Raw genomic sequence first — 25,238 nt, forward strand, 5'->3', positions numbered from 1 at the left:
TTCCGTCGGTCGGTGGGAGAAGCTGTGGTATTTCTGGCAGGAAAGGAAAGTGGCTACGGTCCGAGCGGCCGCCTAGGTGTCCCCCACAACAGGATGAGTGGCTACGGTCCGAGTTGGCCAGAAGTACCCAGCCAACAGGATCTTCCTAGCTAATGATCGGCCGCCTAGGTGTCCCTCACAAGATCCTTAATGCACTTCCTTCAATATATATTCCGCGTCCTCTGAGCTGACGCACTTTAAAAGCGGTCGGGAAAAAGCTTTCTTGTAAAGCTGGTCCCCGATGAGGGTGAACCGACCGGCTCTCCTTCTCAGAAGCTGAGCTTCATCCCGGTCGGACAGAGTGGCTCCTGACCACAAAAACTCTACTATAGACGTCCTCCAGTCGCTGGGGAACGTGAGGCCCTCCATCCTGTCAATATGCGCTATTAAGGATACCTGCTCGATTGCTTGTTGAGCGCCGATCAGTGTTATTGAACTAGCCAGCTTTGCCAACTCATCTGCTGCCTGGTTGTCTGCTCGGGGAATTTTTTGCACGACCACCTCGCCAAAGCTGGTCTTGAGCCTTTCGAAGGTTTCCACGTAGAGCTTGAGCCTTGCATTGTTGACCTCGAAAACTCCTGAGAGTTGCTGAGCGGCGAGCTGAGAGTCAGAGAAGATAATCACTCGGCTTGCTCCCACATGTCAGGCGACCTGCAGTCCCGCTATGAGGGCTTCATATTCCGCCTCATTATTCGTAGCTCGATAATCAAATCGAACGGACAGATGCATCCGCTCTTCTTGTGGTGAGATTAACAAAATGCCGACTCCACTCCCGAGTCGAGTTGATGACCCATCCACATAGTCTTTCCAGGAAGCCTCAGGCTCGGGGCTCTGTACTTCCGTGATGAAGTCCGCTAGGGATTGCGCTTTAATTGCTGTGTGAGGCTGATATTGAATATCAAATTCATTGAGCTCGGTAGTCCATTTAATCAGTCGTCCGTACGCCTCTGGGTTGAGGAGGACTCTCCCTAGAGGGCTGTTCGTCATGACAATGATTATGTGCGCAAGAAAATAGGGCCGGAGTCTCCGAGCGGCGAGGACTAAAGCGAATGCAAGCTTTTCGAGACCAGTGTAGCGGGACTCAGCATCCTTTAGGATATGACTTAAGAAATACACAGACTGCTCTTCGCCATTTTGCCTTACTAGCGCCGAGCCGACGGCCTGCTCGGTCGAGGATAGGTAGATACGGAGCGGTTCGCCGGCGGCTGGCTTAGCCAGTATAGGTAATGAATTCAGATACACCTTTAATTCTTCGAAAGCCTGATCACACTCTGTGTCCCATTGGAATTTGGCTGCTCGACGCAAAATCTTGAAGAATAGCAAACTCTGGTCGGCTGTCTTAGAGATGAATCGTGACAAGGCTGTTATCCGTCCAGTGAGGCGTTGCACTTCCTTCATGTTTCGGGGCGGTGGCATGTCCTGCAGCGCCCTCATTTTGCTAGGGTTCGCCTCGATGCCCCGTTCGGTAACAATGTAGCCCAAGAATCGCTCACCTTTCGCCCCGAACAGACACTTCTGGGGGTTCAGCTTGACTCCGTACATTCTCAGCGTCTGGAAGGTTTCTTCTATATCTGCACACAGGTCGACCGCTCGGAGTGATTTAATAAGTATGTCATCTACGTATACCTCCAACTTTCACCCGATCTGCTTTCGGAACACTCTGTTCATGAGCCGCTGATACGTGGCGCCCGCGTTCTTTAGCCCGAACGACATTACCTTGTAGCAGTAGGTGTCGTCCGCCGTGATGAAACTCAGGGGGCGTTTGGTTCTTTCCTAGGAATAGAAATCAGAATGAGAATCATTGTAGTGTGGAATGAGAATGGGTATGAGCATGGATATCAATCTTAAAAGTAATGTTTGGTTAGTTACATATTTTCTATCAGAATAAATCAAAATTTCCTTTTTTACCCTTAAAAGAAAATAAGAGAAAAAATTAGATGAGAGAGAAAGATGAATGAGAGAAAAAAATATGATGAGAGAGAAAGTATGATGAGAAAGAATAAAGAGAGAGAAAGTGTGATGAGAAAGAATAAAGAGAGAGAAAGTGTGATGAGAGAGAATGAGAAAAGAGAGTGTGATAGAAGAGAGAATGATGAGAGAAGATGAGAGAGAAAATATAATGTGAGAGAAAGTATGATGGGAGAGGATGAAGAGAGAGAAAATATAATGAGAAAAAATGAGGAGAGAGAGCGTGATGAGAGAGATTAAGGAGAGAGGAAGTATGGTGAGAGAGAAAGTATGATGAGAGAGAAAGTGTGATGAGAAAAAAAGAAAACAATGAGTGTGATGGGAGAAATTGAGGAAAGAGAATGTATGATGAGAGAGAAAGTATGATGAGAGAGAAAATGTGTTGAAGAAAAAAGGAGAGAGTGTGACAAGAGAGATTGATGAGAGAGAAAGTGTGATGAGAGCGAAAGTGTGATGAGAAAAAAGAGAAAAGAGAGTGTGATGGTAGAGATTGAGGAGAGAGAAAGTATGATGAGAGAGAAAGTGTAATGAGAAAAAAGAGGAAAGATAGTGTGATAGGAGAGAGAAAGTGTGTGATAAAATGATGAGAGAGAAAATATGATGAGAGGGAACAAGGAGAGAGAAGTGATATGAAAGAAAAAATAAATAAATATATTTTGATATTTGATATTAAGAGAGAAAATTTAAGTTTTAGATCAAGGGTATTTTTGGAATAAGGGATATTTTGATTGATAAAAATAGGGTAATGACTCATTGAAGGGGAGGTACATGGGAATGGGTTATTACCCAATTTCAAGGATTCATTCCCTTATTTGTATTCCTATTCCTATAATCCAAACATTAACAATGGCAATAAATGATTCACATTCCCATTCCCTACTCTTATTCCCCTAAACCAAACGCCCCCTCACTTTCTCCTGGTCTTCTCGGGCGAGCGACACCTAGTGATAACCCTGATATGCATCCAACATGCATATCAGCTCGCATCCGGCGGTCGAGTCCACCATTTTGTCGATCCGGGGCAGAGCGTAGAAGTCCTTCGGGCACGCCCTATTAAGGTCCCGGAAATCGATGCAGACCCTCCACTTGTTACTCGGCTTGGAGACTAGCACCACATTTGCCAACTAGCTCGGTAATTGCACTTCCCGTATATGGCCGGCTTCCAGCAGCTTTTCGACCTCCGCTCGGATGATGACGTTCTGCTCTGCGCTGAAGTCCCGCTTTCTCTGCTTCATTGGTTGAGCGTCCGGTCGGACATGGAGCTCATGCTGCGCTATGCTCGGCGAGATGCCCGGCAACTCGTGGGTTGACCATGCAAAGACATCATGGTTGCGTCGTAGGCACTCGACCAACTCCTCCCTCTGGTCTTCCTCCAGGTCAGACGCTATGAATGTTGTGGCTTCTGGCCGGTCGGGCTGGATCTATACTTCCTCCTTTTCCACGTAAACTAAAGTTGGAGGCTTTTCAGTTACGGTATTTATCTCGAGGCGCGGTGTTTTCCGCGCAGACCTGGACTCGGCTCGGACCATTTCCACATAGCATCGCCGGGCGGCCAGCTGGTCTCCTCGGACTTCGCTCACTTGGTCCTCCACGGGGAACTTGATCTTCTGGCAGAAAGTGGAGACAACCGCTCGGAATTCGTTGAGTGCGGGTCGCCCCAATATGACGTTGTAAGCGGAGGGGGCATCGACCACTATGAAGTTAGTGGTTCTCGTTCTTCGCAGCGGCTCCTCACCCAGCGATATAGCCAGCCTGGTCTGGCCGACCGACAAGACCTCGTTGCTAGTGAATCCATACAAGGGTGTTGTCATCGGGAGCAGCTCGGCACGATCAATTTGTAGTTGGTCGAACGCCTTTTTGAAGATAATGTTGACCGAGCTGCCTGTATCAATAAAAATACGGTGAATAGTATAATTTTCTATTACCACTCGGATGATGAGTGCGTCGTCGTGCGACACTTCGACTCCTTCCAGGTCCCTAGGCCCGAAGCTGATCTCGGGACCCCGTGCTCGTTCTTGACTACAGCCTACTGCATGAATCCTTAGCTGCCGAGCGTGTGACTTTCTGGCCATGTTGGAATCTCCTCCCGTAGGGCCCCCGGCGATGATGTTGATTTCGCCCCGAGCGGTATTGCTTCGATTTTCCTCCTCCCGAGCGGAGGGCCTCGCTCGCTCCTGTGAGGCTTGGGGGTTGGCCCTCGGCGGATGATGATGCTGCCGCTCGACCGACTCCCTGGTCCCACGTCGTCCGGTGTCCTGGTGTCGGGGGCGCCGATCAGGTGAAGGGGATCGGCGGCGATAGCTCCTAGGCGCGGGGTGAGCGATCGGTGGAAGGCTCCGACAGTCACGGATGTTGTGGGTGGCTGACTGGTGGAGTGAACAGAACATGGGAGTCCATACCTTTCCCTTCTGCTTAGGCCGATCAGCCGCCACATGCTGGACAGCTTGCGATCTTGACTTGTGGTGTGGACGTACTCCTTCGGCCCGAGGTTCTCTTGGCGGTTGATGGCTGGTTGGTTGCCTCCGCTCGGCGGGCGCCAGCGGCTCGGCCGGTGCTTCTTTTCTTCTTGCCACCTGGGCTTCCTCCACATTGATGTATTCATTGACTTTGTGCAGCATATGGTCGTAGCTGCGAGGTGACTTTCTGATGAGCGAGCGAAAGAAATCACTGTCCACAAGACCTTGTGTGAACGCATTCATCATGGTCTCCGAGGTGACTGTCCGGATATCCATGGCCACCTGGTTGAAGCGCTGGATGTAAGCTCGGAGCGTCTCCCTTGGGCCTTGTTTTATGGCGAACAAGCTGATGCTGGTCTTCTGGTAGCGCCTGCTGCTCGCGAAATGATGAAGGAAAGCCGTGCGGAATTCTTTGAAGCTTGTGATCGATCCGTCCGGCAGCCTCCGGAACCACCGTTGCGCCGATCTCGAAAGTGTGGTGAGAAATACCCTACACTTTACACCATCTGTATATTGATGTAAAGTGGTCGTGTTGTCGAACTTACCCAGATGGTCATCCGGGTCGGTGGTCCTGTTATATTCTCCGATCGTCGGGGGCGTGTAGTGCCTTGGCAGTGGATCCTGAAGAATGGCCTCGGAAAACTGTCGATTGATCCGCTCGGCGGATGACTCAGCCCGAGGCACCTTCCCCTTCATAGCATCCCGTACGGGCGCTTCATCTGATGACCCTTGATTGGCCTGTGCCAGCTCGGATGGAATCTGGAATAATGCCCGATGAAACGGAATAGGGGTGGGCAGCGCATTCCCTGGAGTGCCGGTCTGACCTTTATTCTGCGCCCATGTGGAGTATTGCTCCGGCCGGTCCTCCTCCGTCGCTCGGCCACCTGACGCTGAAGTTGCCTGTTGTGCTAACCGCTCGGCTAGCGCCTTCTATTGCTGATGCTCAACGTTTTTTGCAGCTCTTGCCTCGATAAGGGCGTCGAGCTCCTCCTGAGAGAGTGTCACGGTGTGTGGTCGTCCAGCTCCTTCCATCTTCTTTGCTCGGATTCAGGTGCATTTCCACAAACGGCGCCAATTTGATCCTGTCCGAACTGTGAGCTGATGAAAGCTGGGGATGTGGCACTCTCTGCTGGCTCCGCATAGACGCTGGGATGAGGTGGACCTCCGGCGAACCTGCAACAATGCCGGGCCGGGAAGGGATTCCCAGCGACGACCCTCTGATGCTCAAGTCAGGCGAGAATAAAGCTGAAGCAAAATAAGGAGAACTGTAGCTATAGTATGGTTGATTGCATACCTCCGTCGAAGTTTGGGGGTCCTTATATAAGCTACCGTGGAGACGTGTGCACGCTCATCGACGCATGCGCGCTTCCCCAAACATACCTCAAAATGGATGTGTCAGAAAAGCACGTCTGATGTCATACCGCAACCGTCCGAGCATATCTCTGACATGACAGTGGAAACTTCCACCGTACGATTCTCTGTCTAGTCCGACCGCCGACCATGCTGTCTGTCGGCGGCACATATCTCGAGAAAGATATCTCTGGTTGTTCTCTTTGTACTTTTCTGCACCTTCTGTCTTTTATCGGGCCGAGCGGGAGAGACGCTCGGCCATACTGGTCGTCCGGGGGGGACACGGGCGGGGCCGAGCGAGTGGGCCGCTTGGTCATACGCTCGGATGAATAGCGCCTATGTTGGCCTACGGCCCAGCTGAGAGGCCGCTCGGCCCAACCAGTTGTCGTATGTGGATTCCTGAGCGTCGGAAACTCGACCCTTAGTCAAGTTATCTCCGTGCCGGCCTGGCCTTCTGCTGCGGCCGATCGGCAAGGTGACCTCCCGTTCGGCTCACCTTTTACGTTGATCGTCTCGACCTTGACCTCCACGTGCAATTAACCTCTGTCCGTACGAGACCCCTCCTTTGCTACCGGATCAAGAACAATGAGAAAATTTGGACTTAGATAACATGAACCTTATGTTTTCACAATTCATACCATATACTACTTTACTAAAACAAGACTTATCAGAATGTTCCCATGAATTGACCCTAAAAACAATATATATATATATATATATATATATATGAGTTTTAGCTTGCACACCCATTAATATATATATGAGTTTTAGATTGTACACTCATTCGTGCGTGACTTCGTGGGCGATTGAGCAAACTCGGAGTGCTTGGAAGTCAGTCGGGATACCCAATTCACTTTCGGGGCCTCGAGTTCACTCAGTTGCCCACGAAATCACTCATCGTCGGGTGTGGATGCTAATATATATATATATATATATAGCTTATTCACTCCCTGACTCTCATTGTGAGATTATGCCCTATTTTGAGTATAGTAGTGCTCCATCATCAAATTTAATTATTTTCCTACCATAGTAATACCTCCTCAGAATTAAAAAAAAACCATAAATTCCTTTTCCTCATATATATATATATATATATATACGGAAGTGATATCCTGCGGGACTTAAGATGCGCGACTGTGCGCGCCTGCTTCGTTGGCGGATCGCGACGTCGACGCGGCATGCGGAGTTGGACACATTTCCTTTATTCCTTTTTCTTTGACTTTTGCTTTTGCACAGAACACACCGAACCTTCCTCTGGAGCAAAGCTAGGGCAAGCCGCGCTCACGCGATCCTTCCTCTGGAGCAAAGCTAGGGCAAGTCTCGCATCTTCCTCCTCGCTCTCAGCGCCTCGCGGACCTCGACGTGTTCTCCTCGCTCTCAGCTTCGCCCCCCCTCGCCTCCCTCGACCGCGAAGCGTCCAACCCCTCGCGCCTCTCTCGGCAAACCTTGGAAGCGAAGTTAGGGCACGCCGTCCTCGCCCCATTGTCCATAGTTTTACTCTGGTTTCATCTTGACTCCTTAGGGCACGCCGTCCTCGCCCCTCCAGTGTTCCTCGTTCTCACATCTGCGCGTGGCCACGAAGCTTCCAGATCGTTCTCACCGCACTTCTCTATAAGGCTCCTTAACTAATTAACTAGAACAGTTTCTGATACTACACTTAAACTATGAGTTATTATGGTCACCACTTTGCTAATTTGAAGATTTTCTAATACTACACCCAAACTAAAAACTATTATCATCCCCAAATTCATTATTATAAGTGGGACGTGCTTTAAGCTCAACCCATTAGTAGCACTAAACCAAACACTATGCTATTACCATTTAGCAGACACAACATAATGACATAATTGGGTCATTTGGCGGGATCATTCCAATTAGTAATTCTACTCCTTAGGAACAGCAAGTTAATACTTTCACTCAGAGTTAAACGTAATTGTCCTGAGTGGATTGCTTAGTGAATTAAACCCATTAGTTAACATAATAATCTTGACTGATATGTATTACCTTAAATCAAAGCTCAACCCATTTGTTAACATACTAATCTTGAATGATATGATTGAGCAGTGCAGTGCTGAATTTTGGATTCTCATGTTTGACTCTTGCTAGCTGCTGCAAACTTTGGAAAAGTAACTTGTATTGGGACTTTTCGGAGTAGTTGTTATTTAATCTGGGAAGATTTTTTCAAGGAAATTGACCTATTCAACAGATGTCTTAATTTATAGGCAAAGGTTTTATGTTCCATGATCCTGTCCGAATCGTTGAACCAAAGGACGCTGGGCACGTGGCACGCTCCTAGTCGATGGAGTGAATCTCCGGCTGGTCGAACGAAGCTCCGGCGATCCTACACAAGAGTCTAGCCGGGAAGGGATTCCCGTCGTCGACCCTCCGACGCTCAAGTCAGGTAAGTGGTGGAAAAAGTGGCTGCCAAGCTTGTATCATACGTACCTTTGGCAAAGCAATAGCCTCTTTATATAGGACGGAGAAGGAACTAATGCACGCCCACCGAGGTGCATATGTGTCAGCAACCCATACCCCGGTATGCACTTGTCAGAGAGCTTACCTGACACCATACTGCTACAGTCCGAGCATGTTCTTCGATAGGACAGTAGGACCCCCCGTTGTCAGACTAGAAGTATGACATAGCCATACGACTTGACGGCTGTCAGAGGATGTCCCCGTCTTTTACCCACCGTCTGACCGGGACGCCCGGCCTGCCGGGCGGGCGAAGAACGTCGTCCGGACGGCCTTAATTCTTTGCGACGGCCGGGCGGCACATCCTTCCGCTCGGTCATTATGCACTGCTTCATTTGAGCGTCGGAACCCTGGTCCCTACCAGGGTGCCTTTTACTATCAGATTTCCCTTTCTTCCGAGTCCGGTCGGCTCGTCCTTTTCCGGCGAGCCACTGGACCCTTTGACCTCCCCTCAGCGTTGACTCCTTTTTATGGGATTCTGGATTTTTACCGCCGGATCACTTGCCTTCCTCTCGAGTCTAGTCGAAGGAGGCAAAGTCCGACTGACTGGACTGCCGATCTGCCCGAACAATGATCATTGCATTAGGCCGCTCAGCCAGGCGTAAGGATGCTTATCCGTGCGGCGATATCTGTCCGTTCGGCGATACTTTGTCCATGCCTTGTATTTTCTTGGAATCGACGTCCGTTGTTCTTCCACACTACCCATCACGTGCTCTGTGCACTGTAAGGGGAGCTCATTAAATGTGGCTAGTGATCGGCTGACACGTGGCGATCGTGTATTTGTCCGAGTATGGCGGTTGCGTCACTTCCGATGGGACAGCCGCCGTTTGAAACGGACGATCAGATGACAACCTCGATAGCGACGACCTGGATCGGACGGTGGAGATCGCTCCCGGGCGGCGATATAAGGCCCTTGACTCCGTTTCCGCCACATTTCGTCTTCTTCGTTTCCAGACTTCCGTCGTTCCTCCTTTCGCCGGCGACCTTGTGCTCAGGCTTTCCGGCGATCACACGGCTTCTTCCGATCATCTCCCTCGCTTGTAAGACCCTTCTTCTCGCTCCAGCCACATTCTTCTTTCTGTTAATCATCCTTTTCAGTCAGGTTTCCTCCATTGCTTGAACCCTCCTCTTCTATCCCGCATTCTGGCCTTTCGATCATGACCAGTACCTCGCAGTCAACCGGCGATACTCTGGGTCTTTGGTACTCGAACATGGAAAGTCGGTTCGACGAGGAAGACGCCTTGCACCTCACTCGAGCATATGACCTACCGATCGACCACCAAATAGTGTTAGCCACACCTTCCGATCGGCCTCACGATCCTCCGCCCGGCACTGTTGTTTTCTTCCGGGACCAATTCCTGGCCGGACTACGTTTTCCACCTCACAAGTTTTTCTTAGAAGTTTGCAACTATTTCCGCATTCCGCTCGGCCAGGTAGTTCCCAACTCTATTAGGTTGCTGAGCGGAGTGGTAGTTTTGTTCAAACTGAACGACATTCCCTTAACCCCAAAAATCTTCCACTACTTCTACTATCCCAAGCAAGCTGAGTGGGGCACCTTTGTTTTCCAGTCTAGGATAGGCTTCGTCCTTTTCGATAATATGCCGAGCTCCAACAAACATTGGAAGGAGCATTTTTTCTACATACGCTTTCCCGAGCGGCCCACTTTCCGCACCAAGTGGCAGACGGCTATGCCCGCGCAACCGGAGCTCGGCAAGTTTAGAGGCGACGCGGACTATCTCCATGCAGCCGAACAGCTAGTCGGTCAGCGCTATCATATTGACAAGATGCTCCTCCCGGGAGTAATGCATATATTCGGCTTGTCTTCTACTCCAGCCGATCTGCCTTGTAGCATGAGTAAGCTCCCTTATCTTCCCCTTTATTTTGTTCTAACTGATTTATTTTCTGCTTCTGCAGCTAAGGTCATGTGGCGTGCCAGAGCTACCGAGAAAGTCAAATTGAAGGCCGCTCGGATTGAGGCGGTGACGAGCAAGGAGGCAGCCGAACGGGGCCTTGCTTCGGCTGATCCGGCCGGCGAAGAAGGTGAGGGGACGCCAACGGTCCCTGAAGCCTCGGACGCCCCTGCCCCTCATGATGAGGCCGCGGACAATATAGAACCTACGACCGAAGCTGAAGTGGAGGGTCGTTCGGCCGATGATGTGCCGCTACGCACTCGGAAACGGAGGCGACCGGAATCCGCACCTGCCTCTACACTTGATGAGCCACAACCTGAGCGAGGTGCAGATGCGCCGGTGCTGTCCGGAACAGTTTCCCTCGAGAGTACCCCGACCCCTCAGGATTCTCCGAGGGCCAGCTTGGAGGTGCCGCCGTCCAGCCCTTCAAGGACTCGACGACGTATCAAGCGTTTAGGCGAGCTACCCTCCTCTTCTGCTGGTGGGCCGTCTCAGAGCGGGCCGAGCGGCCAGAATTTACTTAAAACCGTTTTGCGCCTCCCTTCGGAGGCGTACATGGCTACTGCTGATCGGCCGGTGTTTCCTGAGCAGATGATCACCCTGACGGGCCCTCTCGCACAAGCTTGGATAGATGCTCGGAGTCGGATAGCCAAGTTGACTCCCGGGCAGCTCGGCGACAGCAACCTTCAATCAACCACCGGGGTATACCTCCTCCCCCCCCTCTTCTCTCTTCTATTTGAAGTTTTTTAACCTGTCTACGTTTGCTAGCAGAACTTGGTGGAGCAGATCGCCATCAGCGATCGGTTGGCCGAACTGGAGGAGGAACTGAAGCAACAAAAAGCAGCGGGGGACACCAGGCAGTCAACGGCCGCTCTAGAGAAAGCCAAAAAATCGTTGGAAGCCGAACGGAAACGAGCTACTGATTTGGCGAGCAAGGTCGTTCGGCTTGAAACGATGATTAAACAACGAGACAAGGAGATCAAGACGGCGACCACTCGGAAGCAACAGGCCATCAACGATATGGACCACATGAAGGTGGAGATCCGGGGGCTGGAGCAACGCATCAAGGACCTGGATGCTCTGCTGGCCACCGAGAAGGAGAGCCGCTCGGCTGATCTCCAAAGATTCGATGGAGACTTGAAGGATCTCCAAGCTGCTAGCGACGCTGCCCATGCCGCGCTCAAAGAATATCAAGAGGGGGAGTCGGCCCGCTCGGACGAAGTGAGGAAGGCGTTCCTCCGCTCGGAAGACTTCGGAGAGAAGTTTACCGACAAGATATCCCTCACGTTCGAGGAGGCAATCAAGGCGGCGGTGGGCTATCTGAAGACCAAAGGTCATCTGCCTGCCGATCTGTCCATCCCCCCCGAGGATCTAGCGGGTGTGATGGACACCATCCCCGACGCTCTTTTTGATTTTGACGTGTGAGGAGAGCTTTTATAAACTTCTTTGTATTCCCGCCGTTCGGCCCTACTTATCGCTGTAGTGACCTTTTTTGGCTTGCATAATAGATAATTTTCTGTTCCTCTCATCTTTTATGTTGGCCAGGCATTTTTTCCCCCATCGCGACTAAGTGTTCTTTAAAACTCTCCCGCTCGGTACCTTGCTATACCAGGCAAGCGAATTGTCTTCAATGTATTTCATAATGCAACTGAGTAGCCGTTCGGCGCATCACTCGTTCACTTGCTCGCAATTTTAATTCCGATTAACCATCTTTTGCTTCGCGCCTCTCGGGGTTTTTGCTGGATTTTCACAAGGTCTTCCGCTCAGGCATTTAGACGCCGGCTCGTCTCGATATTTAACGCCGGAGCTCGACGCGCGGATATTTATAGCCGGTCGCGGCTCTCGATCTTTAACGACGGGCTCGTCGATTCGTCCGCTCGGATTATTTAGAGACGCCGGCTCGCTCTCGATATTTAACGCCGGAGCTCGGCCGGATATTTATAGCCGGTCGGCGCGGCTCTCGATCTTTAACGACGAGGCTCGTCGATTCGTCCGCTCGGATTATTTATAGACGCCGCCCGCTCTCGATATTTAACGTCGAGCTCGACGGTATTACGCCGGTCGGCGCGGCTCTCGATCTTTAACGACGGGGCTCGCCGATTCGTCCGCTCGGATTATTTATAGACGCGGCTCGCCTCGATATTTAACGTCGGAGCTCGACGGCGCTGATATTTATAGCCGGTCGCGGCTCTCGATCTTTAACGACGGGCTCGTCGATTCGTCCGCTCGGATTATTTATAGACGGCGGCTCTCGATATTTAACGCCGGAGCTCGGGGCGGATATTTATAGCCGGTCGGTAGCGCTCGATCTTTAACGACGGGGCTCGCCGATTCGTCCGCTCGGATTATAGACGCCGGCTCGTCTCTCGATATTTAACGTCGGAGCTCGACGGCGCGGATATTTATAGCCGGTCGGCGCGGCTCTCGATCTTTAACGACGGGGCTCGTCGATTCGTCCGCTCGGATTATTTATAGACGCCGGCTCGTCTCTCGATATTTAACGTCGGAGCTCGACGGCGCGGATATTTATAGCCGGTCGGCGCGGCTCTCGACCTCTCACGACTGCGCTCGTCCCTTCCTCCGCTCGCTTTATTTATAGACGCCGGCTCGTCTCTCGATATTTAACGTCGGAGCTCGACGGCGCGGATATTTATAGCCGGTCGGCGCGGCTCTACGGTTTAACGTCTGGGCTAGACGGGCTTCCAGGCTAACTCCTTACCAGGTCGAGCGACCTTGGCCTTCACAACTTATCTCGTGCTTGAACAGGTTTTATGCCCGGCTGAACGGCACGGGTCATTTTGCTTGCGCATCTAAATGCATGCCCCTCCTGGCCGCTCGGTTCAAGGGGCCTTCGCTATTCGGGCGCATGGCTTGGATAATCCATATGCCCCTTTCACCCAGCGTGGAGAACGTACTCCTGGCCGAACGGCTCAGGGTCTGCTTCGTTGAGCATTTTGGCTCGGATAATTTACCTCCGTCCGAACGGGACGGAGCCTTCGATTCTTGTTGACAATGCCTTATATCTGTTCTCTTGATTCTTCATTTCCGCATTTCCAGTATTCAGTCGAAACAAAAGTACACAGGGTGATTTACAGTGATACACATTTCACCCCGCCCGGTAAGGCTGGAGATGGTTCGCGCTCCACGGTCTATCTAGCTGCCGACCGTCCTCGTCTTCCAAATAATACGCGCCCGAGCGGAGCTTTTCGATGATTTTGAAGGGACCTGCCCACGGAGCTTCAAGCTTGCCGACGTCGCCGACCGGCTTGACTTTCTTCCAGACAAGATCGCCGACCTGGAATGATCTGGGAATGACGCGCCGGTTGTAGTTTTGCTTCATCCGCTGACGGTATGCCATCAGCCGAACGGACGCCTTTGCCCTCTCCTCTTCTACCAAATCCAGCTCCATGTTCCTCCTTTCGGCATTGTCATCATCGTAGCTCTGGATCCGGGCGGACTCGACGCCGACTTCAACCGGAATGACGGCCTCACCTCCGTATACCAAATGGAACGGTGTGACTCCTGTCCCTTCTTTTGGTGTCGTTCGGATGGCCCACAAGACGCTCGGTACTTCATCCGGCCAACTCCCTCCCAAATGGTCGAGCCGAGCGCGCAGAATACGAAAAATTTCCCGGTTGGCGACTTCAGCTTGACCGTTACTCTGAGGATAGGCCACGGACGTGAAATGTTGCTCAATGCCGTAGCTTTTGCACCAATCCTCTAACATCTTCCCTGTGAACTGCCGCCCGTTATCGGACACTAGTCGGCGAGGGATGCCGAACCGACAAATGATGTGTTGCCAGATGAATTTTTTAACCATTTGTTCAGTAATTTTTGCCAGCGGCTCGGCCTCCACCCACTTGGAGAAATAGTCTACCGCCACTAGTAAGAATTTCCTCTGACCGGCCGCCATCGGAAATGGACCCACAATATCCATTCCCCATTGATCGAACGGACATGAGACGATTAATGCCTTCATCTCCTCTGCCGGTCGATGGGAGAAGTTGTGATACTTCTGGCACGAAAGGCAGGTAGCTACTGTCCGAGCGGCATCTGTTTGTAAAGTTGGCCAAAAGTATCCGGCCAAGAGGATCTTCTTGGCCAACGAGCGCCCGCCCGGATGACCCCCGCATGACCCTTGATGTACTTCCTGGAGGATGTAAGCTGAGTCCTCCGAGCTTACACATTTCAGCAAAGGGCGCGAGAAAGCTTTCTTGTAAAGCTGATCTCCGATGAGTGTAAACCGATCGGCTCTTCTTTTGAGGAGCCGGGCTGCATATTCATCGGATGGTGTGGTGCCCGAACGGAGGAATTCTATAATAGGCGTCCTCCAGTCACTTGGAAACGTGAGGCCTTGCATCCGGTCGACATGCGCCACCAGCAGTATTTTTTCAATAGGTTGCTGAATGGCGACCGACGTTATTGAGCTTGCGAGTTTGGCTAACTCATCGGCCGCCTGGTTCTCCGTTCGGGGAATCTTCTGAATAAGCACCTCTCGGAAAGTAGCTTTGAGTTTTTCAAAGGCCTCAGCGTAGAGTTTAAGCCGAACGCAGTTGATTTCAAAGGTGCCGGAAAGTTGCTGAGCGGCCAACTGTGAATCCGAATAAAGTGTCACCCGACCGGCTCCCACATGCCGTGCTGCCTGTAATCCGGCTATAAGGGCCTCATACTCTACTTCATTGTTAGTAGCTTTGTAATCTAGCCGGACGGATAGGTGCATCTTTTCTTCCTGAGGTGAGAGTAGTAATATTCCGATCCCACTTCCGAGCCGAGTGGAGGATCCATCCACATATATTCTCCACATAGCTTCCGGCTCTGGCCTTTGCACTTCGGTCACAAAATCAGCCAAGGATTGGGCTTTGATCGCCGAGCGGGGCTGATATTGGATGTCAAATTCACTTAATTCTGTCGTCCACTTGATAAGCCGTCCGGACGCTTCTGGATTCAACAGTACTCTTCCGAGTGGACTGTTCGTCCGGACAATGATGGTGTGAGCCAAGAAATACGGTCGAAGGCGCCGAGCGGCTAGAACCAAAGCAAAGGCCAACTTCTCGAGCCCGGTGTAACGAGATTCAGCATCTTTTAAAATGTGGCTTAGAAAATACACCGGCTGCTCTTCACCGCTTGCCCTCACAAGTGCTGAGCCTACAGCATGCTCAGTTGACGACAAATAAATATAAAGTGACTCACCCCCGATCGGCTTGGCTAGCACTGGCAGAGAATTAAGATATGTCTTCAATTCTCCGAACGCTCGGTCACATTCTTCGTCCCACTGGAACTTAGTAGCCTTGCGCAGGATCTTGAAGAATGGAAGGCTCCGGTCGGCGGTTTTGGAGATGAATCTGGACAAAGCAGTTATCCGACCGGTCAACCTCTGCACTTCTCTTGTATTTCTTGGGGGCGGCATGTCTTGCAGAGCTTTCACCTTGCTAGGATTTGCTTCGATTCCCCGCTCGGTCACTATGTACCCCAAGAAACGCCCTCCTTTTGCTCCGAACAGGCACGGGATTTAGCTTGACTCCATATTTGCGCAGCGTTCGGAAGGTTTCTTCCATGTCCTTGAAAAGATCGGCCGCTCGGACGGATTTGATAAGAATGTCGTCCACATAGACTTCCAGATTACGCCCAATCTGCTCCTTGAACACTTTGTTCATCAAGCGTTGATAGGTGGCCCCGGCATTCTTCAATCCGAACGGCATCACATTATAGCAATATGTGCCGTCGGCCGTTACGAAGCTTACTTTTTCTTGATCTTCCCGGGCGAGCGGCACTTGATGATATCCTTGATAGGCGTCAAGCATGCAAATTAATTCGCAGCCGGCCGTAGAGTCCACCAACTGATCTATCCTGGGCAGGGGATAAAAATCTTTGGGCATGCTTTGTTTAAGTCCCGAAAGTCGATGCAGACTCTCCACTTGCCGCTCGGCTTGGAGACTAATACTACGTTAGCCAGCCAGCTCGGGAACTGCACTTCGCGTATGTGGCCGGCCTCCAGAAGTTTTTCTACTTCCGCCCGGATGATGGTGTTCTGCTCGGCACTGAAATCCCTTTTTCTCTGCTTTACTGGCCGAGCATCCGGCCGGACATGCAACTCATGCTGTGCTAGGTTCGGCGAAATTCCGGGCAACTCATGTGTCGACCAGACGAAGACATCATGATTTCGTTGGAGGCATTAGATCAGTTCCTCCTTCTGCTCCTCCTCCAGATCAGAGGCGATAAAAGTCGTGGCCTCCGATCGGGTCGGGTGGATCTGAACCTCCTCCTTTTCATCATAAATTAAAGCAGGAGGTTTCTCAGTGATGGCATTTACCTCGATTCGAGGTGCCTTCCGAGCAGAGTTAGATTCTGCTCGGACCATCTCGATATAGCATCGCCGAGCTGCTAATTGATCTCCCCGTACTTCTCCCACTTTATCTTCGACAGGGAACTTCATCTTCTGGTGGAAGGTTGAGACAACTGCTCGGAATTCGCTAAGCGCCGGTCGTCCCAAAATGACGTTGTAGGACGAAGGAGAGTCGACCACCACGAAGTTTATTGTCCTGGTCCTCCTGAGTGGCTCTTCTCCCACTGAGGTAGCCAGCCGAATTTGTCCGACCGGCTGAACTTCGTTGCCAGTAAACCCGTAGAGCGGGGTTGTCATGGGCAGCAGCTCGGCTCGATCAATTTGCAGCTGATCGAATGCCTTCTTGAATATGATGTTGACCGAGCTCCCTGTGTCAACAAATATGCGGTGAATAGTGTAATTTGCTATTACCGCTTTAATGAGCAGAGCGTCGTCGTGGGACACTTCAACTCCCTCTAAGTCTCCGGGCCGAAAGTGATTTCCGGTCCACTTGCCCGTTCTTGGCTACAGCCGACTGCGTGGATCTGCAGCTGGCTCGGTTGGAGTCTCCTCCGGTCGGCCCACCAGCAATAACGTTGATCTCGCCTCGGGAAGTATTGCCTCTATTTTCCTCTTCCCGCGCGGACGGCCGGGACCGCTCTCTGGACGCTCGGCGATTCTCCTGTCTTGGAGATCGGTGCCGATCGGGCGTCTGGTGATGTTGCCTCTCGGTGCGGGTCCGGTCAGCTTCATGGGTCCTTTGTCTCCTGTCGATGGGAGGAGACCGTCGTTCGGCTTTCCTGGGAACGGGATTAGCCACGAAGGGAAGACTTCGACAATCCCTCGTGTTGTGCGTATCCGTCTGGTGGAAGGAGCAGAACATAGGGGTCCACCTCTTCTTTGGTTTGGGCCGAGCGGCAGCCACTTCTTGTACGTGCGATCTGGCATGGAGGGATCGAATTGCTTCGGCCCTCGGTCCTTTGGGCGGCTGCTGAGCGGCGTGCTGTTTCCGCTCGGCATGAATAAGTGCCCGCTCGGTAGGAGTTTCCTTTTTCCGGGCGGCTTGCGCTTCTTCCACGTTTATGTATTCGTTGGCCCGATGTAACATATGATCATAATCTCGGGGCGGCTTTCGGATCAGTGACCGGAAGAAGTCCCCATCCACCAGGCCCTGAGTGAAGGCATTCATCATCGTCTCTGATGTGGCCGTTGGGATATCCATCGCCACTTGGTTGAATCGCTGGATGTAAGCTCGAAGCGATTCTCTCGACTCTTGCTTGATGGCAAATAAGCTGACACTTGTCTTCTGATAACGCCGACTATTAGCGAAGTGGTGGAGGAAGGCCGTTCGGAAGTCCTTAAAGCTAGCGATGGATCCGTCCGGCAGCCTCCGAAACCACCGTTGAGCCGATCCCGAGAGAGTTGTAAGGAAGACGCGGCACTTTACTCCATCTGTATATTGATGGAGCGTAGCTGTGTTATCAAACTTACCCAGATGATCATCCGGGTCCGTTGTTCCGTTGTACTCGCCGATCGTCGGAGGCACGTAGTGCTTGGGTAGAGGGTCTCGTAGAATAGCCTCCGAGAATTGGCGATTGATCCGCTCGGGAGATGAGTCCGCCCGGGGAGCTTTCCCTTTTCTGTCATCCCGCCTTGGCATTTCGTCTGAAGAAGAGCCTCTATCTCTCCGAGCTGGTGCGGCTTCAGGGGTGCGAAATAAGGCCCGGTGAAATGCGACGGTGGCTGGAGGTGCTTCCGCTCGGCCGCCCGACGCAGATGTTGCTTGTTGCTCCGGCCGTTCGGCCGCTGCTTTCTGTTTTTGTTCCACAAGTTTGGCGGCCCTATCTCGACTAGAGCTTCGAGTTCTTCCGTCGAAAGCGCCACCGTGTGTTGTCGTCCAGCCTCGTCCATCGTTCTTGTTCGGATGCAGGTGCGTTCCCACAGACGGCGCCAATTTGATCCTGTCCGAATCGTTGAACCAAAGGACGCTGGGCACGTGGCACGCTCCTAGTCGATGGAGTGAATCTCCGGCTGGTCGAACGAAGCTCCGGCGATCCTGCACAAGAGTCTAGCCGGGAAGGGATTCCCAGCGACGACCCTCCGACGCTCAAGTCAGGTAAGTGGTGGAAAAAGTGGCTGCCAAGCTTGTATCATACGTACCTTTGGCGAAGCAATAGCCTCTTTATATAGGACGGAGAAGGAACTAATGCACGCCCACCGAGGTGCATATGTGTCAGCAACCCATACCCCGGTATGCACTTGTCAGAGAGCTTACCTGACACCATACTGCTACAGTCCGAGCATGTTCTTCGATGGGACAGCAGGACCCCCCCGTTGTCAGACTAGAAGTATGGCATAACCATACGACTTGACGGCTGTCAGAGGATGTCCCCATCTTTTACCCACTGTCTGACCGGGACGCCTGGCCTGCCGGGCGGGCGAAGAACGTCGTCCGGACGGCCTTAATTCTTTGCGACGGCCGGGCGGCACATCCTTCCGCTCGGTCATTATGCACTGCTTCATTTGAGCGTCGGAGGGTCGTCGCCGGGAATCCCTTCCCGGCTAGACTCTTGTGCAGGATCGCCGGAGCTTCGTTCGACCAGCCGGAGATTCACTCCATCGACTAGGAGCGTGCCACGTGCCCAGCGTCCTTTGGTTCAACGATTCGGACAGGATCATTCCACTTATCTCACAATGCTTGAAAATTTAAGATGTTTGAATAATATATTTCATTTTAGTTATTTACTACCATATTGAAAATTAGAGAATTGAAGAGTTATCTCAAACAGTTGCAATATTCCTTGTATAAGAAACTAGTGATAACTTATATGTTTTTGGTTCTACAATTTACAGGAAACTTGCACAACTTCGACTGACAATCTATGGTAAATCATTTGATTTAAGTTCTAATATTTTGTTTATATAAGATTGTGAATGTTCTTTAAAATGCAAGGGAAAACATATGTTGTATTTGTTGGACGAAAACCAGGAATTTATGAAACGTGGGTAGAAGCTTCTGATCATGTTAATGGCTTTAAGGGCGCCATACACAAATCTTTCAAAACTAGAGAGGAGGCACAAAAAGCTTATGAGGAATACTTTGAAAAAAGATCTGCACCAACTTCTTTTGCATCTAGTCCAAATAAAATATCATGTGCAACTTCAAGTTCAAGGTCAAGTTCAGATTTGGAGAGGAAACTTTCAAAAACTGAACAAATTATTAAGTTGAAAGATGCATTAAAAGAGATAGAGCATCAGTTAGATTCTCTTATGATCAGTGATGATAATGATGATGATTAGACATGTTGTTTGAAGTCGTTATATGACTTAAAGTTATTTTAGTTTGAGTTGTTACAAGTATTGTATCGAAATTAAAACGATGATTTAATCTAAATTACTTTATCTACGTTGTTATAAGTAATGTGATTAAGTTGTGTATTTGCTTCATGGGATGTGCTTCAAAAATGTATTACAACTGCACTAACATGGGATGTATTCCAAAATCTTATTCAAAGATCTTCCTCGTATGCTCAAGTTGTCATTATATATTATTGATTTTTTGTATATTGAAAGTGCAGTTGAAAAGAGCTAACTTACTATATAATGCAAGGAATATTAATAAAAGGTTCCTATCGACAAAAGTTCATTAATATCGACGTTAATAAAGGGTTAATGCTGCCATTATTAATGCTGTCGATAGGAACTCGGTAGCTACGGAGAGGGCTCGGTAGCTCGTTCTCCGGACTAGGTCAGAGAGGACTCGGTAGCTCGTTCTCTGGACCGGACGAAGTCGGAGAGGGCTCGGTATCTCGTTCTCCGGACTAGGTCAGAGAGGGCTCGGTAGCTCGTTCTCTAGACTAGAAAGACTTTAGGGTTTAGGGCTGGGAAGCGCCAAACCTAGCATTGGATCGGTCTGTTGACCGATCCAGTGATGGATATCTGATCGGTCAACAGACCGATCCAGTGATACTGTGGTTATCTGATCGGTCTGGTGACCGATCAGTAACCAAACAGTAGCTTTCTAGTTCACTGTAAGTTATCTGATCGGTCTGTAGATCGATCAGGAAGCAATAGCGATGGGATTCAGAGGACAATAGGGGATCGGTCTGTGGACCGATCCACCTATAGGCTGATCGGTCCACAGACCGATCAGAAGCCTCCCAGACCGATCAGGATATGTCCTGATCGGTCCAGAGGGCTATGGATCGGTCTGCTGACCGATCCACAACACTGTCTGTTTCTCTGCAACTTCAACCATCTGGTGTGAGCTATCATGCCAGTGTTTAAGTTCAAATTAAGGTCTATCAGAGGAATAAACAGGCGATCTGTTACTGGCGATCTGGCTGTGTTCTGGTTACAATGGGAAGAACTTGCTGTTTAATTTTGAGACAATTTCAGAGATTAAGCGAATGAGGAAATGATCAAAATTTGATTTTGAGTTGCACATTGTAAAGGTTCAAATTATGCTAGAAGAGACAGCATCCAACAAATCGACTTTGTCACAAAAACATAAGAATTGATAGGTTTAACAAACATGCATTAACAGTCATATACTAAAGCAATTATAAATAACTTGTTCAACATATTTTGCTGACAAGAGGGAGAAGGCAGAAGCTTGATTGTAAAACTTCATTCTCATATGTAGAAGTTCAAAGCCTTCACATATCAATTACCTCTACTTCAAAAGCTACAGCTTTGGACTAATTTTAGCAGACATTCTTACAATATAACATCATTGATCCCATTAGTTTTGGACTTTTTAGCCGTCATGTTTAAATCCACAAGAAGCTTACATGCATACATGGTCTGTAACAAAGCTACATATGAATGTTTGATAAAAACAAAACTACATAGAGAAGCAGCAACTTTAGATTTAGGTGGTTGTCTTTGCAACTACTCCATGATGGAGCATACATCGTCTTCTCCACCTTTAGAACAGCTTCAGATTTAGGTGCTTGTCTTTTGCAGCTACTCCATGAACATCTAGAAGCACAACTAAAGCAAACACAAGTGTAATAGGTAACAAATTAAAAATAAATTGTATAAGCATCTTCTATGGAACTAAGTAGACATAATTAACAAAAGTAAAAATAAACCTTCAATATGAATTTTCCTGTCTTGACCAAGCTTTAGAATTTGTTTAATATTATCCCATTGAATTATTTGCTAGTGCATATTGTTAGAACCTACAATAATAAAGACAATTAATATTTGTAATAATTATCTTTAATCAATCAACTAGTAATTTTAAATTAAACTTTGATAGTCCTTGCCTGCTATTGATGCCAATTCTTCTTCATATGGGTCGTCATCGTTGTTATGATGATTATCCAAAATTGATCTGTCAATCAGCACATTGTCATAGTTATACAATTTAATAAAGGTAATTATTTTACAAATAAAATTAACATACAAATAGATAATTAATTGATACATACCCTTGTTGCAAATTTGGACAATTACGCTTATCATGTGACACACCTCGATGTCCACATCCATGACATAATCGAGACTTTGAGGTTGACTTCTCCTTTGATGATTTCAATCTCTTCCCACATCCCTTTGTTCTTACTAAAGAAGGATCCATAATATTAGGGGACACATCCATAGATTTCTTCCTTTGACCTCTATTGTCACATGTTCTACTAATGTTCATCTTTTGAATTTTACTGTAGATACAATCCAATTGTTCATCCAAGAAGTTTGTTCCCTCATCAGTCAAAGATGCATCATCAATTAATAGTGAAGCTTTATAGGATAACCTTGAGTGCCTTGACATCAAAACCCTATCTGGATCATCATTGAAATTTTGTACCCCCAAAGCATATATTGCTCCAACCTTTGCATCTCGTGTCCATCGTTTGAGTATATACTTATCAGGCAAATGAAATACTTGATTGATACGAAAAAAAGCTAACATATGTCTGCATGGAATACCATCAAACTCAAATTTCCTACAGCTACAGAATATGTTGTCCCTCTGTTTGTTATGCGTAAGCACCCTTGGTTTGGAGGAAGAACAACTTTGACAATTCATCACATGGTAAACTACTGAGTCAACTTCCATAGATACTTGTTGCACATAATAACCATGACTCTCATTCATTTCACTTTGAAACTCCATCCATTTTTTTTTTTTATAACTTAACCATTTGAGTTTCCATTGGCCAGTTTGTCTTAACCCTGGGTTGCTCATTCAAATCAATATGATCTGCAACTAACTCATTGTGTCTTTGATGTCTCAGTGCCCTATTGAAACGGGTGATAAAGTCCATCAATGAATTTTTATTTGAGACATATATCTTGAAAAATGCATGTGAGCCTTCAGATCTCTGACTACTAGACATTCCAGCACAAAATACATGATTAAAATAAGCTGGCACCCACTTATGTCGTAATTCATACATTAAACACAACCAATCATTTTTCTCTAAGTTAGCATACTTGATAACCTCTTCCCATGATTTCTCAAATTCATCAGGTGTTGTAGAATTTCTAATAACATTATGTATGCTTTGTTAGTTGTCACGAAAAGTCAAAGGATTCAATTTTTCTGGAAATTTATTTAATATGTGCCACAAATAATATCGATGCACTGTCTGAGGAAAAACTTGGGCAATGACTTTTGTCAGTGCAGGATCCTGATCAGTAATAATCACATTTGGTGCACCCTTAGGCATGGCTTCTGTGAATTTGTTAAGCAACCAAACAAAAGATTTAGTTTTCTCATCACTTATAAAGCCACAACCAAAAATAATTGTCTGGTGATGATGATTTACTCCTACAAATGGTGCAAAAATCAACCCATATTTGTTGGTGTTATATGTTGTATCAAATACAACCACATCACCGAATACACTATATGCCGTTCTTGATACATGATCAGCCCAAAAACATCTACTGAATCTATTATCTGAATCAGTCTGGTATTCAAAGAAAAAAACAGGATTTTTCTCTTTCTCAGATGCAAATAGCTCGATTAGTGTTTCAGCATCAATACCCTTTTGTTCATCCCTTAGCTCTTTCTCAAAATTTCTAATATCTCTTTCTGTACAACCTATTTGCTCGGGCCCTCCATATTCTATCTCCAATAATCGCATTTGTTGGCAAGTTGGCACATTGGCCTCTGAAAACCGTTGAGTCAATGCTTTTTTTGCTGCTGAAACATTACGATGTGAACGTAGCAAATGCACCTTTGAAGGAGTCGATAGTGGATGATTATGACCTTCCGTGAAATTAGTGACAACCCATGCAGATCCAGTTTGTTTCTTGACAAGTGAAATCTTTGACTTACAACCAGTTCTAACTTCACCACGTGTTCTTTCCCTTGTCCGTTGATCACCCTTTGCTTGTTTATTCCGTTGATCATCCGTATGCCCTTCTTTAAAACATACAAACGTTTTCCAAACAACCTCATTTGTTATCTTATTTTTCTTGCTACTGTTTATTCTTGCACTAAATCCGGATTCACGTGCATATTGGTTATAGAATGAAAATGTCTCATCTATTGATGAGAATTCCATCCCATATTTTGGCTTTTGATCATCTGCAACTTGAGGAATGTATAACTGATCTTCACCATGATTTTCACCCATTGCTAAGAAATTTCATATGAAGATGAAATTAAATTTTGCATATCATGATCAAAAAGCCAGAAAAAACATTGTAAGAGTGATACTTCAAGCTCATGCATGCAACCCGAACAAAAACACAAAGATAACAATAAGAGTGATACTTCAAGCTCATGCATGGTAGAATTACTAATTGGAATGATCCCGCCAAATGACCCAATTATGTCATTATGTTGTGTCTGCTAAATGGTAATAGCATAGTGTTTGGTTTAAGTGTAGTATAAGAAACTGTTCTAGTTAATTAGTTAAGTCACCCACTTAGAACAATTATCTGGTTTACATGATGTGAGGTATAGCTCTGTGTTGTGGAAGTGTAGCATTAATATTGTATTAGCTAACTTACTACCTCCCAGTAGTACCAATGTGGTAAACAGAAGGTAAAATAAAATAAAATAAATGCGATAAGGATGAAAGAAAGGGAATGAGATAATCACCTAAAGAAACAAGAAATGGTGAGGGTCTGGAAGCTTCGTGGCCGCGCGCAGATGTGAGAACGAGGAACACTGGAGGGGCGAGGACGGCGTGTCCTAAGGAGTCAAGATGAAACCAGAGTAAAACTATGGACAATGGGAAGTAGAAGAGAGTTAATTAGTTAAGGAGCCTTACAGAGAGGTGCGGTGAGAACGATCTGGAAGCTTCGTGGTCGCGCGCAGATGTGAGAACGAGGAAAACTGGAGGGGCGAGGACGGCGTGCCCTAGCTTCGCTGCCGAGGTTTGCCGAGAGAGGCGCGAGGGGTTGAACGCTTCGTGGTCGAGGGAGGCGAGACTTGCCCTAGCTTTGCTTCAGAAGCAGGCGGTGGCTGCAAAGCAAAAGTCAAGACATAGGTATATCGGAAATGTGTCCAACTCCGCATGCCGCGTCGACGTTGCGATCCGCCAACGAAGCAGGCGCGCACAGTCGTGCATCTTAAGTCCCGCAGGATATATATATATATATATATATATATATATATATATATATATATATATATATATATATATATATATATATGAATTTTGATATACTATGCACTATATTTATATATATATAGGAGTTTTACCTTGAACGCCCGTCATGCATGACTTTGTGGGCGATTGGGTAAAATTAGAG

General features: G+C 48.2%; 1 protein-coding gene across 1 annotated transcript; it reads right to left on the reverse strand.

The window, feature by feature from the left end:
* Positions 1–21,447: 21,447 nt before the first annotated feature.
* LOC122050835 (protein FAR1-RELATED SEQUENCE 5-like) lies at positions 21,448–24,112 on the reverse strand. The gene is made up of 3 exons (XM_042611708.1): positions 23,652–24,112; positions 21,791–21,858; positions 21,448–21,512 (listed from the first exon to the last, which is right to left on the reverse strand). Exons 1-3 carry the CDS (start codon positions 24,110–24,112, stop codon positions 21,448–21,450), a joined length of 594 nt encoding a protein of 197 aa, XP_042467642.1.
* Positions 24,113–25,238: the final 1,126 nt, after the last annotated feature.

Source organism: Zingiber officinale, chromosome 3A (genome assembly GCF_018446385.1).
Source record: "Zingiber officinale cultivar Zhangliang chromosome 3A, Zo_v1.1, whole genome shotgun sequence".
Lineage (NCBI taxonomy): Eukaryota > Viridiplantae > Streptophyta > Magnoliopsida > Zingiberales > Zingiberaceae > Zingiber > Zingiber officinale.